The sequence below is a fragment of the Tremella mesenterica genome (genome assembly GCF_000271645.1).
Source record: "Tremella mesenterica DSM 1558 unplaced genomic scaffold TREMEscaffold_8, whole genome shotgun sequence".
Taxonomy (NCBI): Eukaryota; Fungi; Basidiomycota; class Tremellomycetes; order Tremellales; family Tremellaceae; genus Tremella; species Tremella mesenterica.
This window is the reverse complement of record NW_006711232.1, coordinates 776335-802671: the sequence shown is the minus strand read 5'-3', so window position 1 is coordinate 802671 and position 26337 is coordinate 776335. Positions and strand designations below refer to the sequence as shown.

Sequence of the window (26337 nt, the reverse complement as noted above, 5' to 3'; positions counted from 1 at the left end):
GAGTACTCCTCATCAGCCGTCCAAAACCCTCAGCCTCGCTGACCTGAAACACAGGGAAAAGTGCCTCAGGTCGTGAAGCGTAGCTGACCCGTGCGATCTGCGACATGGTGACGGATGGGTGGTCGAATCCATGCTTGGTTCTTCGATTGGTTAAATAGTTCTTGGTCATCCCCCGAATCATCCTCCCTTCACAGGCTGTCGATATATAGTATCTTTACTCACACCATTCTTTCCAACAGGATACAAAGTCCTCAACCTCATCCCAGCTTCATGCAAAGCGAAAAACATCGGTCCACGTCTTTTCAATTCATCCTCTGGATTCTCATCCGTAGAATAGATGAAAGCTTCTCTGACCAACATGAGATTCGCTTGCATTTCCTCTAACTGTTCGAGTGGGATAGCAGATAGGATACGTTCGAGTTGATCGAGTTCGGTAGGTTTTATACGGATTGAGAATTTTGACCAATCTAAGAAATCTGCGAATGGATAATGAGTACCTTCGGCGGTAAGGACGGGTATACAACCTGCGTAAATGGCGTCGTTGATACGTGGTGACCAGCCTGAGCAAAGTAAGCACATTATCTTCGTTTCATTATTCCCTTCCCTCTTTCCTCCTATTTTCGCCACACTTGTAGATGACCAGGAGAGGCAACCTTGACGACTATACACACCCTTGTTTGGGTGGCAATCATCTTGTCTAGGACTAGTGATACTCATACACTATCAAATTTGATTGATTCTGTCCAATGACCGAATATCGTGGATGAGAGTTACAAAGGACTAGAAGTTGAGGCAAAGTAGAAAGCATGCCCAACGACATGAAAAGGGAAGAGGGGTAAAGAAGGAGTACCAAAGAAGAAACATAAACTCACCCGCTATTCCAGTGGGCTGAGGACAAAACCTAGCACCAGAAATCTCTTTCATATATTCCCAATTATACCAACTACTCATCGGTCCTCCGCCCGGAACCAACTCTTCTTTACCCGCACCACCTCTTTCACAAGTTAATCTCAACCTCATATTCTTCCCAGTACCCCAATAAGTTCCAGACCAAGTGACTAATTTAGTTCTTTGTCTCATCGGAGTAACGTTTGTTATTTCTGGGAAATGTTCTCTGAGATCGATGGATTTACAAGTTCTAGGTGGAACTACTATATCTTGATGAGGTCTATAACAAGGGGAATTGTAATCTCCCATTACGGACCAAACTAATGCGTTACGGAGTATCCAATCGGGTGTGAGATGAGATTCTCCTCTAGCTGACCATATTTCCCTTTGAACGTCAGCTCAAATCTTCTCTTCTTCTTTGATCATCATATTTCTGTTTCACATGTTACACCATTAAAGTACCTCAGGACCTCTTTCGAGATTAAAAGAAAATGAAGGGGTAATGGTGTTTATTCCTCGTGTAAAGAATGATTTGAGGATCACGACTTTCCAGTAATGACGAGATGAAAGAAAAAATGAGATTTTAGAATGGATGAATAATGAGTGAGGGATGAGGGGTGAGGGGTGAGGGGTGAGGGGTGAGAAAATGTTTATGACCTGAATTGAAGGAGAGGAAGGAACCAACTCACCAAGCGAAATTTACACAAATCCCCCAATCATGAGTCAAAACAAAAGCTAATTTCTTATCTTGATTTAAAACCCCCGGTATAGTCTTGACAGCAAAAGCTGTCAAATCATGTAACATGAATTCTTCATCTGTACAATGTTGATAAACCGGTAAAACGATCAAATCCGCTTCTTCAGCAGAAACACTTATATGTCTCATAGCTCTATATAAAATATTATCCGCAGAGAAACAATGAGCAGGTTGAAGTTTATGACATTCCGCTAATTCTATTTTCTTTTCTTCTGGATATCCATTGACGATATGAACTTTTGGGAATTTATCATGTTGAGTGAAATAAGATTTAGCTTTTGGTAATAAAATATCTTTCCAATCTTTTTGTTTCACTTCATTTGATAATCGATGAGAATCAAACATTATTTCAATTGGGTTTTTCTTCATCGTTTTGAATTGATATAATAAAGGGTTTTCTCTTCTTGGCCTACAATGATCCGCTTTGACACAACGACAATCACCAGATTGTATACAAACTGTTGGAGAATGACATTCGTTCCAACATGGTGGTAAATGTGCTAAACCCCAATCGTTTGGTAATTTACTTAACTGTGTTGAAACTTGTAATGAATCTTGTAATGATTCACCTAGTTGAGGTGGAGAAGCCATCGCGTCTAAAACTTTTTCTTCACTTGATAATTTATTAGAATTATATTCTACGGCTTTTGCAGCACGTGTACATTGTGAGGATCTTCTAGAAGCGTTGAAAGGGATTTGACCAGTGGATCCATATAAGATATCGGCAGTTTCGAAATCGTCCAATAGTAAGGGCCAATCACCAACGGAAGGACAACAAATGACAGTTAGACGCATGTCATAATGAGGTCTGGCGAATTTGGTCAGGTGTTCCATGACGAAAGAAGTTGAAGAGTCGGTTGTATTGGCCACGGCGTGGAGTTGTTGCTCTGAATTGGGGATCATGACTCGAAGACTGGAAGAGCTTTCAGAGACCTGAATGTCAGCCATATTCGCTGGTATGGTCGAAGCGAAGACGATCATGTAACGTGAAGATGATAGCATACCCTATTCGGTGCTGAGCTTCGCTCTTTGAAACCGCTCATGGCAGGGATGAATTCAACAGGGGTGACTAGTGCAGGTGCCCGCTATAATGAAATACTCAGGGTGACATGAAATGCCCACTCACTTCAATATCAAAAGTCAGAATCGCCGCATCATCCTCTCTATCAGGTGGGAACAATTCCAACTTTACAATCCCCGCATCCCAATTCTCTTCACTTATTCCCAATGTCCCCGCTCCAGTTTCCTCTTCAAACCTCACCCTAAGGAATCTCTCCCTGACCACATCACTCCTTTGAGCTTTTACGATCCAAACGCTCGCGTTCCAATTATAAGCTATTACTTTATTCCCATCTGCCCCACAAAACCTTCCATCTTCACATTTGACATGATGTATCCAACCATCATGATTGAAACCCATACCGACGGTACATCCGTCCAACTTTGACAAATCACGATTCCTTTCATCCTCCGGTTGAGGATGTTGTAATCCATCCAACGAAGGATAGTCGGCAGAAGGTGGACAATTATCCGAGTGAAATGCTCTGGTATAATGTGCCATTTCAGAAGATAGAGCTGTGACAGTACGACCTAATCCTACTGTCAGCGAGGTGGTAGGTTGCCAATCCAGATCTGTGGATGCTTTGATGTTGGAATACTCTGCGACTGGGGCGAAAGCGGCTAGATGATCACCTATATCTCTTAAAGGCGACATTGAACCTGTTTGAGCTCGAACGAGATCCACTATCTCCTCCGAGTTCCAACGTTTTCCACCAGAGACGATGTTAAAATTCTCCAAACCGCCCATATTTGGATCAGACTGGGTGGACAGACGACGGATGACTTTGGTCAAACCAGCCACGGCGTCGTCTACGTGGATGAGATCCATCGGGGGAGTACTAGAGGAATATTGAATGGGAAGAGAGGTGATAGCGTCGATGACGAGGGAAGGGAAGAATGATTGTGTTATGGTGGTCCCATGAGGATAACCATATACGTCGGAGAATCGGACGATGGCGGCTTTAAGTGGCATCTTTGTCTGTTGTTCCGAACCACGTCTCTCCAGATCATCTCCGGCAGGACCAATCGTACCGTTCAAAGCCACTTGTTCGTCGTCAGGGTCTGAAGTGAAAGAAGAGATGGGGGACGTGGCGGCCTCTTCAACAGCTTGTTCTGCCAGCAGTTTGGTCCGACCAATAGCATTGATCGGTTGCCTCAGTGTTGTTTCATCTACACTTCCACCCATAAACTCCGAACTCCCATAAACGTCCATGGAACTGGCCAAGATCATCCATGGGACTTTACGTTTACCCCAGCTGAGCAAAGCTCTGCGAGGTTGTTTCTGTCGCAAAATGTCGAGTTGATCGAGGACAGCTTTGGTCCCACCTTCGTTGACGGTGAGACATTCGATTTCTTTAGGTTCACACCATGCTTCTAGGGATATAGCAGCGAGGTGTACAACACCGTCGAAAGAGGTAGTGGCGAAAAGGGAAGAGAGTGTGTCTGAAGGAGGTAAGATGGATCCTCGATGATAAATGATATTTGGAGATTTGGTAAGGAAAGATGGTCGTTTGGCTATATCGACAATATGGATGGTGTAGTCGGCCACGAGGGAATTGACCAGGGCTAAGCCTAGAAATTAGCTTCTTCATCCTTTATCATCCTGTCCCCTGTCCTCTATCCCTCACCTGTCCACCACTGCAAGCATCTCCTTATCTATCTCACCCCTTGAGACGACGTGAGATTTGAAATTCTCCGTGCCGTGAGACTTCCATCTTAGCTGAGACAGCTGGTAGGATATCAGACGGAAAGAGATGATCGGAAAGAAAAAAAATCTGCTCTACAAGGGGTGGGAGGACGGGTGTTCCAATGTATGAAGACAATGTTCAAATCTAGGGATGACTCACCCAGTTGTCCAGCTCCACCAGTAACCAACAAACTTCTTTTTCCACCTTTCTTCAAACCCAATCCTTCTAACCCCAATTTAGGTGTTTTAACCTTTAACCAACTTCCCATTCCACCTTTATTCGAAGGTGTATCTTCCTCTCCATCGTTCCATTCCTCCCATGTCTGAGGTCCGACAGGTATGATCACTCTCTGTTGAGGATGATCATCACGATAGAGATCATCTTGAGGAATGGAATGAAAGAGGAAGACAGTGAGGACGAATATTACTGAGATTAAACCTAATGTTCTTGGACGTTGAGAAAGAGATTTATATCTTCTCCAGAATGACATGGTGGGAGTGTTATGTTATTCGTTTCTCTTCTGATTGTCGTAGGAGAGATGAAAGAGTTAGAAGTAGCTAAGGAGATAGACGTGGATGTTCGGTCATGATGATATGGGTGATAGATAGTTGAAAAGTCTGGGTGATGGGTGACCAGGGTGTGGAGAGAGTGGAGAGAGCAAAGGAGGAAAAGGATGAGAAGCGAATAAGAGAGCGGGGGCAAGGGAGAGGGAGGAGGGAGACGCTCGGATCGTCGTTGCCAAAAACTGGGCGGCAGGATTCCAACCGCCCTGTGGCCTGTGGACTGCTACCTGCGGGAGACTCAAAGGGAGTTCGATGTCCACTCAAGTCAGCTCTTCGGTACAGTATGTATCTATTGAACTCGATGAAAGAGATATGAATTGTAACGGAGCAACAAGAATTGAGAGAACAATAGTAAGTTTAGTAGAGTTAGTTTCCACCACCACTACTTTTGCCCAATTTGGACCAATGGACCGGAACTAGAACTTGAACCGTTCCTCGATCTCCGCCCCTTCAGGCCCCACTTTCAGGGTTACCCACGTGGTCTGATTCCAAAAGCCTGTGCCTGTCAATGTGGCGATTTCATCTTTCCCAACCATCAGTGGCAATTCTTCTTTCCAGTCATCTTGTACTTAATCGTTGAAATCTTCCATGCATTGGTCTGGTCATTGGGGTATGAATTCCTTTTGATTTTTCTTTGTATCCTTCCGTAAATAAACACAACACCATCCCATCACCGATAGCAATTCTACCAACCAGTCACTCCTTCTTCTGCCTGAGCTAAAGCAGCGCCGAAATCTTCCAATAACATATCATTCGAATCGAACAATCCTTCCAATTCTTGACCGAAAGAACGATCCCATCGTGCGGAAGGGGGACGTAACGTGCGGGATGTAGCCGCGAGAGGTGTTGGGTCGGTTGGAGAGAGAAGATCAGGAGCTACTGAGAAAGAGATATCGGGAATGGAAGGATATCTCATTCTGCTTTCACCGGGATAGAATGGTGCTACGGGTTGAGGATAAGAATAATGTGGTTGAGGTTGAGGATCAAATGTGTCTAACAAATAAGCATTCATACTCCTTTCCCCCATTCTCATCTTCATATCCATCTTCATCTTTTCCTTCATCTCCCCCTGTCCTTCATTCATATAATCATTGACGATTCCTGAAGAAGAGAAATTCTTGTGAGTAGATCCAACGAGAGAAGTTTGGGAGGACGAAGATAAGAGATTATGTAAGAGAATGACACAAGATGGGAAAAGAGAGGGGAAAACTCACGCTCATTCTCTTGAGGATATGCATAAGATTGTTGCATCCCTTCTGAAAACCAACCAAATTCAGCAGGAGGTGCATAAAATTGTTCTTGTCCTTGTCCATTCCCATGCTCATTCCATCCTTCCTGAGCATACGAATCATCACCACCAGGAGATACCTGACGAGAAAAACCGACAGAAGCTGATGTTTCAGACCAATCTACCGAAGCTGTTCGTTGGCGAGCTTGAGCTCGAAGAGCTCTGAGAGCACCTTTTGAAAGTTCGGAAGCTGATCCTCTACGTGATGATCTGATATCAGACATGTCCTCTTTTTCATGCCCTTTCAGACGTTCAAGAGGTGAAATGAATAGGAGAGAACGTTTCGACTTACTTGTCTTTCTTCTCGGAAACTTCAGATTCTTCATCTAAAACTTTCCTTTCCCTTATTTCTTCCTCGAGAGCTTTACCTGTTTTTCCACGTAATAACAACTCAGCAACGGATTTACATTTATCTTCTTCAGCTTGATCTTTTCGTACACGTCGACGAATGACGTTTGTACGTCTGTATACGGGTTGGTAGCGGTATCCTGGGTATCTGACATGAGCAAACTGTATTATTCGTCATTGTCCCCGAAGCTGCCTTGCAAACATCTTCGCTCTCTTTGCACCTCATATATGAAGAAAGGGACTACTTAGAGTTCATATTTGAAGAAAAGACAAGACTCGGCGAGTGGCGAATCAGGGTAGCAAACTCACTTGATCATGTGCTCTTCTTTCTCAATCCTTGCCAATTCATTGAAATGCGCTTTTTGTTCTGCCGGAGCTTCCGCCCACATCTTAGCAGTGATGATGCTCTGTCATCTCAGCTCTATTCCTATTCCCAGGTGACAAGCTTTAGAATCCCTCCATCTCATCGTACACAATGATACAAGCATGTGTCAAAAAATTAAATATACGCCTTTCGACGTAGTCGAGCGGTCATTCAGATGGAATCAGAGGGAAGAGAGAAAAGCGAATGAAAGACCTCATAAAAGCATCCACTCACAACGTTCTGATGCCTCATCTCCACACTGGCGGGAATAAGTTTACTATCCACTACATGTTTACGGAACAGTATAAAAGCGTTCCTTGGTCGGGGTATATGGGCCGGTGACTGCTAGTTGAGTGTCAGCGTGGTGTCCGTATCATTTGTTATCCCCCCCCCCTGTTCCCTCCTCCTTCCTTCTCTCACAAAGTACCATTTTCATTTGGCCAATACGACAAATGTTGTTTTCCCCACAATGACTTTGCAATGTCTCGAAGGTTAGATGTATGAGAGGGATGGATATCAAGCGAAGAAAAGAAGACTATTGAGTAAGAAGGTCACGAAGAGCAAGGATCAGGACAATGGTGAAGGACATCAGAGGGTGTAAGAAAGGAGAACGTTGACAAAGTCTTAAACCCACCTTTCGTGCATGTGAAACTTTTTTCTTCTCATCTTTCTTCTTTTTACCACCTTTAATCTCTTTCTTCACCTCTTCTTCCTCTTCCACACCATCTTCATTTCCTTCCAATTGCCCTTGATCCCTTTTCTGACCTATTTGAACTTCCAAAGAAGTTTCTTTCGATTTCGGTGCGAACAATTTTGGATCTATACTTTGACCTGTTCCATTCACTTGACCTACTGTAGAACTTCTCAATCCTGAAGGTTTAGTGATTGAACCAGTGATTTGTCCTTTGGGTGTTTGATTAGGAAGAGACATATGGTTTAAAGAAGGAGATTGATGGATTAAATGAGAGACTCGAGATTGATCAGAATGATCAGATTGGGTAGACCATTGGAAAGAAAGTGAAGAATCTACTGAAGTGATTGAAGAGGAAGAACGATGTCGGTAGATGTTTGGTGGGTGGAGTGTTTGGATTGGGAGGTGGTGATAGGGTTGTATAGGATGAGGATGGGGTTGAGGTGTGGGAGGGACTAGGTTGAAGAATTCTTGTTCTGAAAATTAACAGAGATCCAATACGCTTGAGGATAAAAGTCTTCATTGGCATGAGATGTGGGACGTGGAATATGAGATGTGGGGATATGAGAGGAATCCTTATGTAGTACCCGTATGAGTGAGGAAGATGCGAAGTCAAGACAGAGATAGGAACATTGGAGGATTGCAGAAGAAAGAAAGAAAGAAGGATGGACGCACGGGTATGATCCTCCTGAATGTATTCAGGTGAAGTAGTAATAGCAGTTTCCCAATGAATTGACATTTTTCCAATCTACCTTTCTTTCAATCCGTCTTGAACGTTTCTACTAAGCGTGTAAACTAGATAGGAGTGGGAGGAGAGAGAATCAATCCGACAGAAATTGTTCTTAGGCAAATATCGTGGGAAATATCAATCTCCAGACCGTCCGAATGAACGAGTAATGTAGAAGCAGAGTAGTAAAGCGATAGAGCGGTAGAGCGGTAGAGCAGAGAAGAGTAATGGGTCAAAGTCAAGAGGGAATGTCCAAGCGTGAAAAAATGAGATGAATGGTAGCTAGTAAAGTCCTTTACAAACCTCGTCAATTGGAATGATAGAATGAAAATGGACAAAGGGAACTTTCTTCTCTTTCCTACATATATACTTCAATCCACTTTCGAATTCGGCGGGGATATAAGGTCATTTACCCCTTAGTCGACGATCCACGCTGTCCACTTCACGGCCGATGTCTCGGGGTATAAGGAAGGATAGGAAGGGGAGGAAAAGTAGGAAGGGGTTTCATGAGATCCGATTACGGGGGTTGATATTAATCTTTTTCCTAAAACCCCCTTAGAGTCTCCTTTTCTCCTTACTCAGTTCTTGGGTCCTTCCTCTTATGTTTACTCAGCTTGCGCAATTGGATCCTTAGGTCTCAGTGGTGAGATCTTCACATCCTTGACTGTTACACAATATACCGGGTGAGATCCTTGGTTGCTACACTTGGTTCCTTGGATTTTACAAGTCGGTGATCGTGTCATTCCTTGACAGGCTGCCTTCCGTAGGATTTAGGTACTAGAATCGTATGGTCGAACTGGGCCCATGAGTCAATAACACGTACCGTCAGACCGAAAGAAGATCCGAAAGGGTTTTGAAGTCTTTCTTGCCGTAGTCGGGTCAAAATTGTCGATCAGCTTGGGTCAGTAAGGTATGAGGGGTGAGAAGAGGACGGATTCGAGATATCCTTTGGGTGGAAGGAAGGGGTAAAGGACCTTCTCCATGCCGAATTTCTCTCACTCTCCTTCCACCTCTGCCGTCGACCGTCTTGAGAAGATGTTCCTTCCACCATATGAGCTTTTACTACCCCATGGCTGGGGTAGGATAGTAGGGCGGTAGGTAAGAACTATTCAGTGGAAGGAGGTCTGGGGGAAAGGGAGGATGAGCGGACGATGGCATAAAGCTTATATTAGACTCATTGGAAAAGAAGGATCCGAGATAGCTCTGTATCACTGTAAGCATTGAATTGCAGAGAATGAGGTTAGCTGAGTAGATATGAAGGAGGGTAGGGATGAAGTCAGTAAGATCTTGATCGTGTCAAAGGTCGCGTCAACCTATCAGTCGAGTCAAAACAGACACCCAATACAGAGGGCATCCAGTGACCCATGCGGTAGACTGAGTAGCGTGCAGGCTATCCCATGATCGCGATACGGCCGATCCGGAAAATCCTCGTATACAGTCGCCACTGGAAATGGATAGCATGCAAGACATAGTGACGGAGAATCAAAGACGATATCAAGATTGATTCCGCTTTGTCAAACGACTCTCTGGGGAGCGAAAAGTGGTTTACCCCCAACCTGAGCCAGGTGGAGGACCATATGTTTGAGGGGGAGGCTGATATCCCCCTGGTGCGTGAGTCGGAGCGGGTGGGAAAGCCGGGGCAGACGGTGCTGTTGGCTGATACGGTTGCGAGGTAGGTGGAGGGTATGGAAAATATGGATTGACGGGATTAGGAGGAGGATAGTATGATCCTGATGTTGTGCGTTGCGGGGGAGGAGGTGGGTAGGGTGATGAGGTTGGTGCCGAAGGATATGCTGAGAGTGATTGGGACGGTTGAGCTGAAGGGGGTTGCGAAGGATAAGCTGATGACGACTGAGAAGGATAAGCTGAAGGTGATTGGGAAGTATATGATTGAGGTTGTTGAGAGGCATATGATGAAGTCGATTGTGAGGGATACGAAGGGGTCGTCGAAGTCGGAGGAGGATAATTAGGATAAGCAGGGCGTTGCGGAGGTGCAGTATAAGCATAACTTTGCGTGGTATTAGTCGGATACGTAGGTTGAGGGGGTCCCGCTGCTGGTCTGGGGGGCATGGGTGGTTGTCCTGAGGGAGTAGTAGAGAAAGCCGCCGGCAAATTACTCAACGAGCTAAAGTCATATGGTGACGACGTATTCGGTGGATGTGTGGGTGGCGAAGGATACCCTGCTGGGCCTCGTGGTGGAGATGGGAATCTCGGAGTGGGTGCTTGGGGAGGAGGAGGTAAAGTCGGCGTTGAGCCATACATCATCGGTTGGGGTGAGGGAGTATAACTAGAAGATCCCAGAGATAGATTAGACAGCTGTGTATCGATTCCTCTGTCTGAATGAGATGGGAGAGGGGGTGGAGATCCCCCAAGTCTTTGTCGAGTCTCAATTTCCGAAATCATCCTGTTCCTCTCTGCCTCTCTAGACAAGACGAAAGATTTAATTTCTTTTCGAAGATTATCGATGATTCGGGACAAAGATTCGTAGTATGACATACCCTTCGCCACTCCACCCCTGATTTCGGTGTATGTCTCACCGGCTGATTCGATTTTCTGTTCCCATTCCCGGATACGTTTTGAGCGCTGGCGAGAGGAACGTTGACGTTCTTTCACACCTTTGCCGCTTTCCACTTGGGACACGAGCATTTGTAGTTCTTGTAATGTTGATCTTGATGCTTGAACAGCCGAGGCGAGACGACCTTGATATGGACGAAACTTTTCGAGCTCTGAGGCGAAAAGCTGAGGTTCGACATCTTGCGTTCGACGATTGAGCAAAAGTAAGGAAGAAACATCATCGTTTTGCACCTGACCAGTTAGCGTCTAAAGCTCTATCGTACGTTCATGACTCATGCAGACTATCACTCTGACAATGACACAGTGTCAGCAGCCCCCGAGCCACGAATTTGCAAGTGGTATACAGGATCGAAATGTACACCGTCGGTTCTTGTGAGATACGAGATGAGTTAGGAGCTCCAATGAGCTCCGATGAACCGGTTGAGTTGAAAGTAGAATGCCTGAAGCGAATTGAGTTGTGAACAGAACGCACCTTATCTTTCAGATCCTTCAACACCTCGTCCCTCTCTCTTCTGATCTTACCCAACCTATCCAACTTCTCAGTAGCCTCCCCAATGGCTTTCTTCAACTCTTCTTTCTCCTCTCCCACGAGTCCATGGCTGATCGGTTCTTCATCTCGCAAGTCCAACAACGACATCACCGGGACCGGCACCTGCGCTGCCGATCTGCCAGATGCCACATCCGCTGCGGTACGTTCCAACGCCGCTTCTCCAGAAGCAAGAACCGTTATCTTAGGTTGGACACTCTGCCATAAAGCGGAGAGGTTCGCATCTGAGCTCGCGGCAGAGGAGAGGGCACCGAGATTGGAAGAGATGGTAGATCTGAAATGTGTTGTTTGTGGCCCGGAAGGAGATTGAGTGAAATTCGGTGCGTATTTTGCCTATATGTTAATAAGAATGAAATATCTTCCTCTGCTTCAGTTGTTCGTTGTCCCGACAGTGCGGATTGAAAACATTCGTTGTTATGATGTTGCAGAGTGTAGACAGTCAAAGATGTATCGAGTAAGTTCAAAAATGATTTCACTCACCCTCATACGTTCACACTCTCTACTTTCGTTTTCCAACAATCCACTCAACTCCCTCAATTCTCTCTCACATCTCTCCCTTTCATTCTCCAGATTCTTCATCAAATTCTCCGTCGATCCTCCATCCCTTACATACTGACTCAATCTACGCAAACTACCGCTAATGTCCACCTGCTCCGAATCTTCCGATTCATCGTCGATCATCTTTCTCCAGACGCTTACCAACCCAGGCAAACCCGCATGTTCCAACCCCGCCCTAACCTCCACCTCAGAAAGATCCACTCTTTCCACTTCGCCGCGCACGAGTTTAGCTTTCTCCTCTGAATAAACCGAAGCTGATTCGTGTACTGCTAAAGGAATGAGTCGTATGAATATATCTGGTCCGATGAGTTTCGACACTTCCTGATTCCCATATACCTCTTGTATGGTGACTGGTGCTGCCGGAGGAAGTTTTTCGATCTGAGCCAGAGTAGATTCGGAAGGTAAAATATCATGATAAACCAAATCGTTATCTTTTACTGCTTGAGTTTTACTTTCCGCACATAATGCCGCATGAGCTTTACAAATTTCTTGAAGACTGGTACCGGCGTCATGTGGTAGTGTGGGAGTAGCGGAGCTGACAAAAACATAAGCGAATGAACTTGCTTGACTCTTGGCATCTTGAGCTAACATATCGGCAAGTTTAAGTCGGACCACTGCCGAGCCATGTTTGTTCGAAGCTGTATCTGCCGTTGCTCGATAATATTGAGCTAAGGAGGCGAATAGTTTAGATTTGATTTGTAAGACATGAAACCAGTGCCTATCGAACACTCCTTTCCCTTGGAATTCCTTCATTTCTTCTACTAGTGCGGAGTACATGCTAGCTGCTTGGTTGGCAGATCTAGCCACCAAAGCTGGAGCTTTCTTTTCATCGACAAGTTTTTCAGTGAAGATTTCGGTAGCTTGAGCCATCATTATTCCAACCAGTAGATGAACGACTTCTCTTGATAAGTCTGTAGAAGGAGCATGAAGGAAGTTTTCGTTGATATATGTTAACATGCCAGCGGCGGCTCTAGAATTGTAATATGCTCTTTTCACACCCTCCGGATCGGCCCGTGACGAGGTAGCAGCGAGACAAGAGAGGACAGAAGCAAGGAGATGAATGATTGAAGCTTTTTCGAAGGCCAGAGAGGTTTGAGTGGTGAGTTTTCCGGTGAAAGCGTCATTCCTGATCCGTCAACTCTGCCTTGCGTGACTGTGTAGCTTGGAAGACGCCGCTGTCCAGCTAACGTAACAAGGGTAAATGGGACTTGCCATGGAAAAGCGATTTTGATCTCTGCAAAACGTAGCTCGAGCAGTTCCAGTTGACCGAAATATTTGTATAGTAGATCTCTGGCTGTGATCTCAGCTATCAGTGTATTGGTGTCAGCTGGAAAACTTACCAGTTTGATCACTTCCCGCGCCTTTGACAGCATCTTGTCTGCAACGATGCAAGACTGAGCATTCTTCGTTGTAATTGTTGGGATCTTCACCATAGCTATGAGCGATGACGGACCGTATCGGCCCGGCCCAATCCACGTCAGAAGTTGTTTTGCGTGGGACGGAGATGAGAGGGGATTGGTATGCCATGGCGAAAGTTGACCGTTATGCGTCAGGATAACGATATGAGGCAAGGAGAAGAGCACAGAGCAGTAGATGGAAAGCTTCAAGTGCTCTGCCTAGGAGAGGGAGGGGTTGCGTGAGGGAACGTTTTAGTGAGCATGTGCGAGATGTAAGAGAAGGAGGAGGCGGAATGACGCTGCGCAAGGTGACGTTGAGCTCGGTGGCCGGTGGGAGGTTGGCGGAATAAATACTAAAGAAATACTAACACATAAATACATTTCCCCCTTCAGGCCATGTCCAACGATGAAAGGGTAAGTATCTTTAAACACTCTCAATCATGGCAGGATCAAGCTCGTCCGGAAGGTTACCTCAACCCGAGGTCATAATGGATGTGAGTAGTTTATCACACTTGCCCCCGATAAGATCTCCACCATCTCATCCCCCCACCTTGATGTTCATTTCATCATCAGCTCAGAAGCTGACGGATAGTTCGCAGACGGTGGTACATACATCAAAGGTACGGTTGTCCTGGTCAAAGCTAGCCTGTATACTGACTTCGAGATAAACTGGAGAGTGCAGTGTTACAATTAGAAAAGAGAAGGTTGATGAAAGAAGAAGGAACAAAAGCTCAACGGGCGATGGAAGCTTTGGAGGTGAAACCTGTTATAGAGGTCAAATCTGAGGATGTGGATCTTGCCGTGAGTCATATCTTCGGTGTGTCTTCCTCGCCCCTTCATTCTTACTTCTATGTCTCTCACGACCGAGAGGAGGTGATTCTAGCTGTTGTAGCTGGGGGTGGAATTTGACCAAAGTTGACATACAGGTCTCACAAATCGGTTGCACGAAGGATCAAGCGGAGACAGCGCTCAGAGCCGAGAATGGTGATTTGGTCAAAGCGTTGATACGACTGATCACTCCTCAACGGACAGGATCGTATGCCAACGGGACTGCTTGACAGCGGGAGAAGTGAGGAGCCATCGTGGATATGGATCATCAGCATCGACTAGATTGCATTTGCTATGCTACATTTGACATCAACCCGTCCGGCCGTCCGTGAGATTCGTCCTACCTTATCCATCTGTGCAGTTTGACTCGTACCATTCATATCACCCGTCGCAGTTTATGGAGCAAGCTGAAAGGGAATAAAGGAGGTTAACATCCATTGAAAAACTCAACTGTCACACTTCCTCCAAAAACCCTTGTACTATTAACCTCTCTACCGCACTTCTAGCCAATCTAAACCTCTCTCCTTTCCTGAAGTCCACCCTTTCCCCTCCTTCTAATACCACCTCTCCTGCATCTCTCACCACCCTAACATCCACCATGATCTCCCCGGGTGGTCTCTCTATTCCGGCTGTCAAATCTAACACATCTAAGAAGTCTGTTTTGTAATCCAGCATCAGATTATTATATCCTCTCAAAAAATCCAACTCTTGAGGACTAAGTGCACTTCTCAGATCTGGCGCATCACTGTCCGGATTCACAGCTGTGTTATTCGCCGAAGATAAGAGATACGCTAATCCTCCACCTGCATCCCACCAACGTTCTTTCATTCCAGTGACTCGATTATGAAGGTAAGCGAGAAGACATCGTTTGTTCCTACGTGCGGCTAGATGTTGTACTGTCAAACTACAGACCAAAGCGCGATCTTGAGAGAGGGAGACTTGACCGTGAGATTCAGCAGCGGATGCTATGGAAGTACCTAGTTGACGTGTTTCTAGACATATGGAGAGGATGAGGGGTAGAGCGTATTTGGGTAAAGGGAGTTGTGGGGTGGTAGAGAGGGTAGAACGGTGAGAAGCTGTGACGAGTTGAAGGGCGAGGTCTCCGTACATGTCGAGTGGGGTTACCGTCGCTGGGTTGTTTGAGAGATACTGATACGAGAGTAGATATCTGGGCCTGAATGTCAGAGAGGCGCCACGTGAGAGATGAGACTACTGACTGACTACTCCCTCGTATCGAAGCTGAACACAGGTAATGTACGCTCAATCGGGTCGAAGTGGGATCTTGGTGGACGCGTCCAATGTATCAATGAGGAGTCACGTGACTTTACAAGCGGGGAAGCGGCGGCTTTGTTCGGAGGCAAGACCGCTCCTCCATCCGTTCAACTTTGCACCCATCCTCAACCGGTACTTGACGACCTCTCTATAACTTCAACCCACCACATCCTTACCTACTGCTTTCTTTCTTGGTGAGTCTCGTCAGACGATATCAGATTAAAACTATCACTGACGGATATAGAAAATGTGGAAGAATTCTCTTAGACCCACCTCGGCAGCAGTCCGTTCCAGTCAGTCCTTTACATTCCACGTCACTTGTCGTGGTATTTATTCGGCCCTAGAGAAAGACATTGACGGTGTAGGCTCGACCAGGACTTTCGCCTCAACCAATCCTAGGGCTTCATATGAAGATACGATAAAGAACATTCTTATCCGTATGTCTTCTCTCCTTGTTTATCCTTGTCGCCAAGGAGAGGCTGATGAGTAGATAAAGACACTAAAGTCCTCGTTCAAGGATTCACGGGAAAGACTGTATGTCAACTTGACTTATGATTTTGGTACATGGAGGACTAATGGACGAGGGTACATTCCATGCTCAACAAGCTATCGAATATGGGACTAGGATGATTGGAGGGACTAATCCAAAGGTATGTCGAATACTTCCTCTTCTGCTCTCATCATCTTCATTCCTATTCATATCGGCTCTTCAATGGATGGCAATGTATCACCACCTCAGTCGTCGATGTGACTGATTGAGAAATTTGAGGTCATCAAATGACTATTATGAATGACCACTGATTTTTCAGAAAGCAGGAACAGAACATTTAGGATTACCGGTCTACGGTTCTGTTCGTGATGCTGTTAAGGCCTCTCAACCCGACGCTTCAGTCATTTATGTTCCTCCACCTTTCGCTGCGGATGCTATCATTGAAGCTATCGAAAATGAGATCAAACTTATCGTCACCATCACCGAGGGGATACCTCAAAGAGACCAGATAAAAGTGATGAACGCTTTGAAGAGTCAAAGTAAGAGTAGGATGATTGGGGGTAATTGTCCTGGTATCATCAGTGAGGGATGTAAGATGGGGATTATGCCTGGACATATTTTCAAACAGGGTAAAATCGGTGAGTCACATGTTCCTAAATTCCCTTCTTCTCATTTGGGTTCTTCTGTCAGCCCCTCTACGCATCTACGTGGTAATCTACCTTTTGATTCCATTTGTATTTCATTTTCCTCCCTATGTCACTTTCTCACATTCGACTGGTCGTATACCAGCTCCTACAACTTTTGGCGGTGTGTTATCACCGACTTGTGCGCAAGCAGATCTCTCATCCACTTACTACTCTTTTAGTTTCAGAATTCTCTTTCTTGTTCGTCCTGAAATTTCTCACCTGACATACAGGCGTTGTGTCCCGTTCTGGAACCCTGACATACGAAGCTGTCAAGTGAGTTTCCCTTACAACAATCCCTTCTTCCCTCTTCAAAGCAATCATATCTTCATCATATCAAATGAAGATTTGACGTTTGTGCTAATCCCAGCCAAACAACCCTCGTCGGTCTAGGTCAATCACTCACCGTAGGAATAGGTGGTGATCCCTTCCCCGGCACTCAACACATAGACGTAGTCAAAGTCCTTCTTTCTGATCCTAGGACAGAAGGTATAGTTCTCATCGGTGAAATCGGTGGATCAATGGAAGAAGATGCCGCGGAATATCTAGCAGCACATAACACCGGTCCGAACGCAAAACCAGTAGTCGCTTTTATCGCTGGTCGTACAGCTCCTCCAGGAAGACGAATGGGACATGCTGGAGCGATCATAAGTGGAGGTAAAGGTGCTGCTAGTGATAAAGTAAAAGCTTTGAAAGCTGCTGGTGCTGTGATTGCTGATAGTCCTGCTCAGATTGGAGATTTGATGTTGAAAGCTATGAAAGAGGCGGGGAAGGCATGAGAGGTTTAAAGGTTCGAATCGACTTGATGGGATGATGACGTTGAGGTCAATCAAATATGACTATGACTTGGGTCATTTTGGTCTATGGGAAAGAGTACAGTCTGGGGTGGATGAACAGGGAAGAAGAAAATGTGTTAGAGATGGTACATAAAACCTATCCAGATTAACGACAATGCATTTCGTGTTTGATCGCACAGGTAAGAGTATACTCGTACAGTATACTCGTACCATCCTCGGCGCAATTTCTCCTTCTACATACTCGAGCTCGTTGAGAGTGAAAAAATGTTGGGAAAATAGACCTGCAGGACCATTGGCTAAAAAGCTTATTGGCTTATTTCAACAAAAAGGAATGACCAGAGAGTTGAAGGAAATGTTCATAAAAAAATTCAGAATGAAGAATGAAGATTTGAAAAGGGATGGAGAAACTTCAATGCATACAAGTATAGTTCATCCTAATCGTACAACAAAATAAACACGTTCTTTTTCTCTCAATACATATTCCGACTTGTATGTTCGTTCTCGGTGATACACTAGTGTTCGTGTATGAACCAACAAGCTCTTGACCGTGTGTCGTACGTCGACAAAGTTGACAAAGATGACAAGAGGGTAAAGAGGGCAGAAAGACATAGGGGCAAAAAGCAAGTGGCATAAACGAAAAATTGGCAAGGATTGAGACATATTGTATGATATGATAGGTGATCGGGTCGGATGCTCCAGGCATGAGATCAATGAGAGTAGTGAGTGTTTTGCGAATGTAGAGTATTGTGTGGTGTGTGGTGAATGGTGTGTGTTGGGTGTTGTGTGGTGTGAAATGTGTAGTGAAAAAGTAGCAATGAAGAAAGAACGAAAGTTGTGATAAAGGGATCGAGAAGGAATGAGGAAGTGAGGGTCATGTCTAATACGCTTTGTCGGTGGATAGAACTTGACGAGTTGATTGAGTGTGTGAAGAGGATGAACGGTGAAAGATAAGTTTGAAAAAGGTGATGGGAACGATATGAAAGACCAAGGATGGTAGTGAAATCAGAGTGAAATCACGATACCCATCCACCTAACCATCTTCTCAAAGCACCTAAAGCTGCTGCACCTGCAAATTGAACTTCTTGACTTGGTTCATCTTCCCCTCCTTCTTCCTCACCATTATCATCATCATCCTCCATCCGACCTTCTTCTACTTCCGGACCTACATCAAAAGCGTCTACCGTGTGTCTTCTATCTTCCACTTGTCTCGTCAAATATCCATCTCTAATCCCTTCCGTAGAGATTCCAGATGTCATATTTGAAATTGTAAAGTTGGATATTCCTCTTCCTGAGTTTGACCGAGTAGGGAAAGCTCCAACCATGTCCAATGTGTTCGAAGGGAATTGAGTTAACCGTCGATTATCACGTGTAAGGGGAGGAGAAGAAAGACGAGAAGAGGAATGATGAGAGGTTGAAGAAAAACGAGTAGTTGGTACCAACCTAGGTATGGAAGATGTTCGATTTGTTGTAATAAGAGGTGGAAGTACATCTTCATCATCGGAATCTTCTATGAAAATAGGAGCAATAAGAGTTTGTCTATCCGTTGATGCGTTATATGGTGGTGGTGGTGAAGGTGTTCTGATTCCATACATTTGTCTTCTATATCTAGGTGGGGAACATGTTCTAGGTGAAGGTTGAGTTAACGAACGTGAAGGTATTGGTCTTTGTATTTGACGATGAGATAAATCTGGATAATATCTAGGTGGAGAACCTAAAAGATTTTCTTCAGTCATCGTTATATCATCTACCATTTCATCGGGTGTTGAACTGGGACTGAATTGTTCGTACATTGTTACATCTGTCCTTGAGTTTATTTGAGAATACCGAGGATGACGAGAAATACGAGATAATCTTTCAGTTTCAAGTTGAGAAGCAATTTGAATTCTTAATAAAGATTCAGCTTCTTCTCTCATTAACCTCTCTTGTTCTTCTCTTCTTAAAATAGCTTCTTCTTCTTCTTCCCTTCTTCTTTGTTCTTGTCTTCGACGTAATTCAGCAGCTTCACGTTCCCTTGCTCGTCTTTGAACTCGACGTTGTTGAGCAATTTCACGTAAATGTATTTGATACTCACGAAGCTCTTCAGAGAATCGAAGTTCGTTACGTCTTCCCCATCGAACGGAAACATCTTCAACCGAGGAGAGATGAGAGCATGAACGTTTCATAGCTGTTGGAGGGTTAGGCAAAGGAGGAGCTCCATCATTTGGTCGAGAGTATATAATATTTGTCGTTTGTTCAGGAATAGAAATTCCACCAGGGACAATGATGGTAGTGTTGATTGAAGGTGGTGGACATGGAGTGGATGGAGGACTAGGACTACGTGACATGAGAGAAGGTAAGAGGAATGGGGTTGATGGTAATGATGAACAAGGTGAGATAGAATTTGATATCTTGTGATGATCCGCAGGAATAGACACGACAACATCTAAAGTTTGTTCAACTGTCGAATCATCCATTTCTTCATCTGAATCATCACCTAATTCATTGTCCACTTCAGCAACTTCATCCACCGTCGAATTCTGAGAATGTTGGATTGGTCCAAGTGGTAACTGAACCATTCCATGTTTGATCAAAAGCGCTTGGATATCAGGTAAAACAACTTCATAGCCAAACCATTTCCCGACACCTTTTCTCCATTCTCCATTTTCGTGTCGTTCATTGTGAGCTCGAACCAACTGATTACGTCTCAACCTATCCGAAATCTGGACTTGCAGAACAGCCAAATTGACTTGTCCAGGAGTCAGAGATAATCGGAATTTACCTCTACGTTCGAACCGAGTGTTTCTATTGAGTATCAAATTGCGTTTCTCCCTCATGGGCAAGAGGGATGTGGGAGAATATCGATGTAAATGAGTAGTAGTTTTCTGTCCTGGAAGACGTTCGGGCGTGTATATGTGTTTGGGTCGACGAGTGATTTTGTTCTCCCTTGGACCTTTATGTACGGGGACCACGAGACAAGTTTGAGTTTCCACATCACTAATGTCCATTGGACTATCATGATCTTTTGAGTCAAATTCCACATGTCGCTTGGAGGACGGTTTGGAAATGATAGTTGTGTTAGGTAGTGTTGTGTAAACATCTCGTCGATGAGCACGACGTCGGGTAATTTTACGAGCTTTATCGATACCACGAGGATGTCGTAAAGCTTGGGATTTTTTCAGGTATTTTGGACCAGCTGGAGAACATGGAACGAGTGGTAAAGATGCGGATACAAGACGTGAATCGTCATCTGAGTCGGGATCAGATTCGACTTCGGAGACAACCATGAGTTGATGAGATGAGGCAGCTGCTAGGTCGGTCATACGTTGGGTAAGATTGACTATGGAGGCCGTGGGAGCGAGGATGGTTTTGGGAGTAAGTTGGGAAGAACGGATGTCGAGTGGGGATGGCTAGTAAGTGAGCCTGAGCTTCCCTCCGGGATGACATACTGGTTTCTGCAGAATCTTCAATTTCAAGGGACATGACAACGACTCATAATCTGGCCTGAAAAAGACAGAGAGACGGTGTCAAGTGATAAAAGGTATTTATAGCTGGAGATGGGCTGGAGAGACTGGACTCACTCTGGGTCTTTTAATCAACCTCTTACACTTTGGTAAATCCAATTCAAACTCATCATCCCCTTCTCCATCACTCCCAGAGGATCTACATCTTTTTCCAAATTTACCTTTTCCCTTCTTCCTCGGTGATTCTCCTTTTGGGTCTACTACTTCCTCTTCGATCACTATCAACCCATATCCTCGTTTAACCCCATTGACAGGTATGCGGAGTCCTTCCTTTTCTCCAATATATCTCTCATCTCGTCCACGCGCGAGTCCAATACCTGTGGAATTACATCTTCTTTTCATACCCCAAACCATAGGATATTTCTCTTTCATGTCTCTTGAACCAAAATGCAAAGCTCCATATTCCCTCGGATCGATACCTTTCCCCTTTTCCCTCCATCTATCAGGTGTTGGACTCTGAGCGGAAGAATCCGATTCCAAAAGAGGACTATCAGAAAGGTTTTTAGAAATTGGACTATCGGAATTGTGAGAATGTAATAAAGACGCGTCTATTTCTTCATCTTCTCTTTCATGTGAATCTTGACTATTTGGTGAACTTATCAACCCTAGGTCAGATAAACTGGTACCTAGGTCCGTATCGGGATCCGTATCGTTTTCCGTTTCTGACCATAAAGCTAGGGAAGGGGAAGGTGAACGATGATGAAGGAGCGATTCTCGTGGATGGGGTTGTGAAGGTAAGGGTAGACGTCGTTTGGGTAATGGACGATATAATCTTGAAAAAGGGGGTGTGGAGGAAGTGGAAGAAGGTGAACGTTGACGTTTGATACCTCTTAACATTGTGTCTCTTCCTTTCTTCCTCCTTGTCTTTGTCTCTCTTCTTTCTTTATCTCTCCTAGCTGTATTGCTGTGTATGTGTATGTGTGTGTGTATGTATGCGTCCCTGTAGGCGCTTGAGAAATGTCGACTGTCGAATGAGCGGGAGGAGGGGGAAAGCTAAAGACCCAGCCAGCTGGGATAGAAAGTTGATCTTGAAGAAGTAAAGAACGACGATGGTTCGTATTTGCTATAGAGTATCGTTGTAGAGCAGGAGTGTGAGCTGTGAGCTGAGCTGTAGAGTAGGTGAAGAGGTGTAAGGGTGTTAGGGAGTGAATGTGACGGTGCCTATGAATGTGAAGAAAAGACGCGTTCTTTTGGTATTTTGAGTTTTCTTCCTTGCCCTCTCTTCCTTTACCTTCCCCCTCTCTTCTCAGTGACAGTGACAGTATCCCTTGCTACTTAGCGTCGCTCTTGCTCGCTTGTTCTTTTTGTTCTCGCTCCACTATGTTTCACACTCTCAACTTTTCACAATTGCTGAGTGTGACAAGAAAGTATATAGACGCGTCGATGTACCGATGTGCGATACAAGTAGTAACTTACGACACGAGGTACGAGGAGATTGTCCAAAGGTAAATCTGTTGTTGGGTGACCTGGGTGCAGGGTGATTCTTGGATCTTTGTTGGATAGACATGAGATAATGTGATTAAAATGATCAACTAGAAATGACAAAACTTATCAATAGAAAGCATATGATAGTAGTATGAAAACATAGACGTAAAGACGAGAAGGAGAAGGAGAGGAATACTCGTATTGTGGTAAAAGATGAATAACATACTTCTCAAACGTCACTTTACTCAAAAATCATCAACTTGAGTGATTACTGATGGACATTTTTTTCCAAAGTGACAAGGTGATGAAGGCAAGGAAAGATCTACGCTAAATATGTTGATTTGTTGGCATGTTGGCATGTTGGCATGTTGCATAGTAAAGTCATTATGCATTATGATCAATGACACGAAAGTCATAAGTAACAATAATGCATCGCGTCATCATACCAATGTTCGTTCAGTTTTTCCGTAAACTCTTAGACTGATTATTGATTATGTTACTCCTCATCCCTCTGTCCCTCCGTACTCACTTACACCCTACAAATTTTCTGGCTCGTAGTGTCATGACCACCATCCGATTGACAGACTAGCATTCCGTCCCCTTGTTGGTCTCGCCTCCTTTCTCAACAACTCATACTCACTCTCGACCGTTCAACATTGCTCCGCACTGTACCCCCATCGTCAGAGAAAAAAGGTGTTTTTAAAGTTTGGAGGATCACCCAGACAACGATCGAGTGACTGAATAGCTTGATGATGATTCATGCCAATCTTCCAGCTTTATGTCCCCCGAACAAACCTTTGAGTCCCTTCCTCGGTTTATTCCCTTTACCCCCCGTCTCCTGACTTAACTCGAACCCATACGGTCCACCACCTCCAACACGTAAGACAGGTCCCGATCCTACCGAACTGGGATCATACATGCTCGTCACCATTCTCTGTGCTATTTCCTGTCGCGGTCTTTCCGGTGTAGTATCGAAACTAGTACGAGGTTGTGGGGAATAAGTTGATTGTACATGACGTTGAGGTTTACCATTTATTCCTTGTCTATCGAAAGTTTTCATCCCATTCGGACCATTCATGTTTCTTCCATTAATCCCCATGACTCCATTCCCGTGATTACCACTCATATGATTGTTATGATTCCCGTTCATCCCGTTTATTTGAGTGTCTGGGTGATAACCATTGGAAGAGTAAACTCCACTGGAGGAATATCCACTGGTAGTGGTATGACCAGGATAAGAATCATACGTTCCATAAACACCTTGATTCCCTCTAGGTAATGAAACAGATCTCGCTTGTCCTGTATATCCTCGGGTGGTAGAAAACACCCCGATAGGTTGAGAAGAATCACTTTCCGGAGAAGAATCCGGATCAGGTATAGGAAGCGGAGGAAGGTTTTTGAACCTATTTGGAGAGATAGCTCCTGTCGATTGAAGAGCGGGTGACTTAGGGCCGGAGAAAAAGGGGACGGAAACGATTGCTGGTGGAGTTTCCAGAGTGGGTTGTAGGACGGATGAATTTGACATGGAAGAAGATGGTTTGGTATACATTCCAAAAGCTTGTGAAGGTAATGTCAAACCTTTTTCAGTCCTAGGACCAAAGTGAGGTGACAATGATGGTTGTTGTTGTTGATGATGATGCTGAGGTAGGTGAGGTGTGTTGTAAGGACCGGTAGGTTGAGGTCGAACATTCAGAGAAGCATCTTCGAATTGATGTACAGTAGGTTCAGGAGAAGCGTACATGTTACGTTTTCCTCCTGCCAAAATTTCCACGATGGATCCACGACGATCATCATCATCGTTCAATGTCAATGTCCCAGATTGTCTTCTACCTTGACCAGAAGCATACGATTCTCTCCTAGCTGCATACCTGGAGCTTGTGGGGGATATACTGTCACTGCCAGATATACCGGATAGAGAACCGGCGAGGGGGACAGATACAGATCGAGTACCGAATTTACCCATTCCCACTCCAAGTCCAGCAGGAGCAAGTGCTGATATGTCGGTAAGCATGGAAGAAGATGAGCCAGAGCGATTTCGACCGTGTTGTCTTTCTCCACTGACGAGCATTGAGATGGGTGGGGGAGGTTTGAGTGGAGCACCGAGGTCGGTTTGAAGGGACAGATCGATCTCCTGAGGAAGATTAGGGGAGGGAAGACCAGAGGCATCAGATGTAGATTTTTTCTTGGGTTTAAGTCTCTTGAAAAGACCAGCAAAAGATTTCTTCCGCTGTCTCTTGTCTTTCTCTGGCGTAGGAGGGTCAACTTCGTATGCTCGCATGACTTGTGATAGACGAGAGGAAGACATGGATTTGGGAAGTTCACGATCTCGTGATGGTTCGGCTATGGAGGACGCTCGGGAACCTCGTGAGAAGAAGGAAGGTCGAGGAGGAGATGCCATGGACACTGCACGGGGATAGTCGTTGAGTTGTTGGATTGTTGGTTGATGACGCTCTTGTTCAAGTCCAAGGCTGATGGGTCAGCTCGTGTCCATTTGGGAGCTTAGCCCAATGCTTAGCAAAAGACAACATGAGACAATGGTAAGAGATGATAAGGAAAGAAAATGACGTACTGCATATCCATCATGCTTCCACTGCCACCCTGACTACCCCCAAAGAAACTGGTGACACTTCCACCCCATCTCCCCCATAAACTCCTCCTACCGCCATGTCCCTCGCTTCCATCCCTCGCCGCCGCAGCACCTGCTCTGACGGCAAAGGAGAATGGTCTGAGACCAGTCTCAGCAGGTGACAATGATCCCCATGGATCTTCGTCATCGCCAAAGTCATCCAACTGAGGACTGGCATCGAGCAAACTGGGACTGCTGAAAGTCTTACTCGGTCGACCGTGTAGACGACCATGAGATCGACGTGGGCCGGGTTGAAGTGATTCGGTGTTGGGAGTGAGTTGAGTAAGAGGACGTTGCAATTGTGAGGGCAGCTGTCTTGGTCGGATACCCATGCTGGCCAGATCGGCCGGGGAAGACGGACTGGGTCGTATGAGTTGATTGCCGGAGATTGAAGTATCCTTGAGTGGAACGGTAACGGAAGCGGTGGTGGAGGAGATGGAAGGGAGTGGACGCCGATCCCAAACCACTGAACTGCTCTTGCGAGCTGTACTTGCGTCCACTTCGTGTGTGGAGACGGACCAAGTGGATGTAGGTTCTTCGGGGAACGGATAGTGACCTAATCGCTGGGCTTCGTGACGGACTTCGGTCACGAGCGCCCATTGTTGCTTCAGATAATGCTGCAAAGTAGCATATCGGTGCGCTGAGGCAGAAGGGAACTGTCACGATGAGCTGTTGTACTACGAACGTTTGTCAACCAACCTACCTTGGTCATGATGGCCTTGATCCCACTTTCAGTCAATCGACCAGGCTGTGTTCCCCGGAATCTCCTCGGGAGCCCTTCACCGCCTGGACCTTCTTCCCATTTGAACCCCCTCCATCCCACTTCTTCCACCACCTTCCGGTCCAATGCTCGAATTTTACCGCGCATGGCTTCCTTCATCTCCCTCCTGGCGGCGATCCTCCGTCTCGCTTCGGCATCCTCGACTGAATTGCCGGTGGAAGGGAAACTGGCGCTGGTGCTCTCTGAATCTGAGCTGGGACCATCATCCAAAGATGGGATTGAATGAGTGTTTGAGGTGAAACTCCCCATGGACCGGAGAAATTTCATCTCGCGGTTTTGAAGTTCATGCCAATCCGCATCAGACTCGCGATCCCACACTCCCTCACCGACAACGTCGACATCTGCCAGATCCCGGTCACGCATCAAGCATTCTAAACATACTTCTTCCTGAGGGACCACTTTCTTTGGCGGTGGCAACCCCAAACCTACAGCGGGGGATGCACCAAGTGGCATTTGTCTAGGGGCGGGAGATGAAGGGTAGGGTCC

General features: G+C 45.4%; 8 protein-coding genes across 8 annotated transcripts; 2 read left to right on the top strand and 6 right to left on the bottom strand.

Annotated features, from left to right (window-relative positions):
- Positions 1-177: 177 nt before the first annotated feature.
- TREMEDRAFT_32575 (uncharacterized protein) lies at positions 178-4882 on the bottom strand (the record flags this gene model as incomplete). The annotated part of the gene is made up of 6 exons (XM_007005611.1): positions 178-560; positions 873-1273; positions 1578-2578; positions 2772-3702; positions 3793-4276; positions 4552-4882. The coding sequence occupies 6 exons, from the start codon at positions 4880-4882 to the stop codon at positions 178-180; spliced, it is 3531 nt and encodes a 1176-aa protein (XP_007005673.1).
- A 758-nt stretch (positions 4883-5640) lies between these two features.
- TREMEDRAFT_63576 (uncharacterized protein) lies at positions 5641-7886 on the bottom strand (the record flags this gene model as incomplete). Its single annotated transcript, XM_007005773.1, has 6 exons — positions 5641-5948; positions 6170-6453; positions 6536-6739; positions 6901-6998; positions 7190-7297; positions 7590-7886. 6 exons carry the CDS (start codon positions 7884-7886, stop codon positions 5641-5643), a joined length of 1299 nt encoding a protein of 432 aa, XP_007005835.1.
- A 2521-nt stretch (positions 7887-10407) lies between these two features.
- Positions 10408-13570, bottom strand: TREMEDRAFT_20787 (uncharacterized protein; the record flags this gene model as incomplete). The annotated part of the gene is made up of 5 exons (XM_007005555.1): positions 10408-11178; positions 11420-11827; positions 11975-13178; positions 13241-13346; positions 13393-13570. Coding segments are annotated over 5 exons (2667 nt in total), but the record flags the coding sequence as incomplete, so codon positions are not given.
- A 319-nt stretch (positions 13571-13889) lies between these two features.
- On the top strand, positions 13890-14507 carry TREMEDRAFT_63574 (uncharacterized protein; the record flags this gene model as incomplete). Its single annotated transcript, XM_007005772.1, has 4 exons — positions 13890-13943; positions 14042-14069; positions 14114-14250; positions 14376-14507. 4 exons carry the CDS (start codon positions 13890-13892, stop codon positions 14505-14507), a joined length of 351 nt encoding a protein of 116 aa, XP_007005834.1.
- A 223-nt stretch (positions 14508-14730) lies between these two features.
- TREMEDRAFT_32087 (uncharacterized protein) lies at positions 14731-15387 on the bottom strand (the record flags this gene model as incomplete). The annotated part of the gene is made up of 1 exon (XM_007005560.1): positions 14731-15387. The coding sequence occupies one exon, from the start codon at positions 15385-15387 to the stop codon at positions 14731-14733; it is 657 nt and encodes a 218-aa protein (XP_007005622.1).
- Positions 15388-15796: 409 nt separating this feature from the next.
- Positions 15797-17501, top strand: TREMEDRAFT_32236 (uncharacterized protein; the record flags this gene model as incomplete). The annotated part of the gene is made up of 6 exons (XM_007005578.1): positions 15797-15986; positions 16040-16083; positions 16134-16199; positions 16359-16677; positions 16956-16998; positions 17093-17501. The coding sequence occupies 6 exons, from the start codon at positions 15797-15799 to the stop codon at positions 17499-17501; spliced, it is 1071 nt and encodes a 356-aa protein (XP_007005640.1).
- Positions 17502-18532: 1031 nt separating this feature from the next.
- Positions 18533-21856, bottom strand: TREMEDRAFT_63571 (uncharacterized protein; the record flags this gene model as incomplete). The annotated part of the gene is made up of 2 exons (XM_007005771.1): positions 18533-20905; positions 21077-21856. The coding sequence occupies 2 exons, from the start codon at positions 21854-21856 to the stop codon at positions 18533-18535; spliced, it is 3153 nt and encodes a 1050-aa protein (XP_007005833.1).
- A 1002-nt stretch (positions 21857-22858) lies between these two features.
- TREMEDRAFT_57317 (uncharacterized protein) lies at positions 22859-23632 on the bottom strand. Its single transcript, XM_007005675.1, has one exon. The coding sequence runs from the start codon at positions 23592-23594 to the stop codon at positions 23202-23204; it is 393 nt and encodes a 130-aa protein (XP_007005737.1). The 5' UTR covers positions 23595-23632; the 3' UTR covers positions 22859-23201.
- Positions 23633-26337: the final 2705 nt, after the last annotated feature.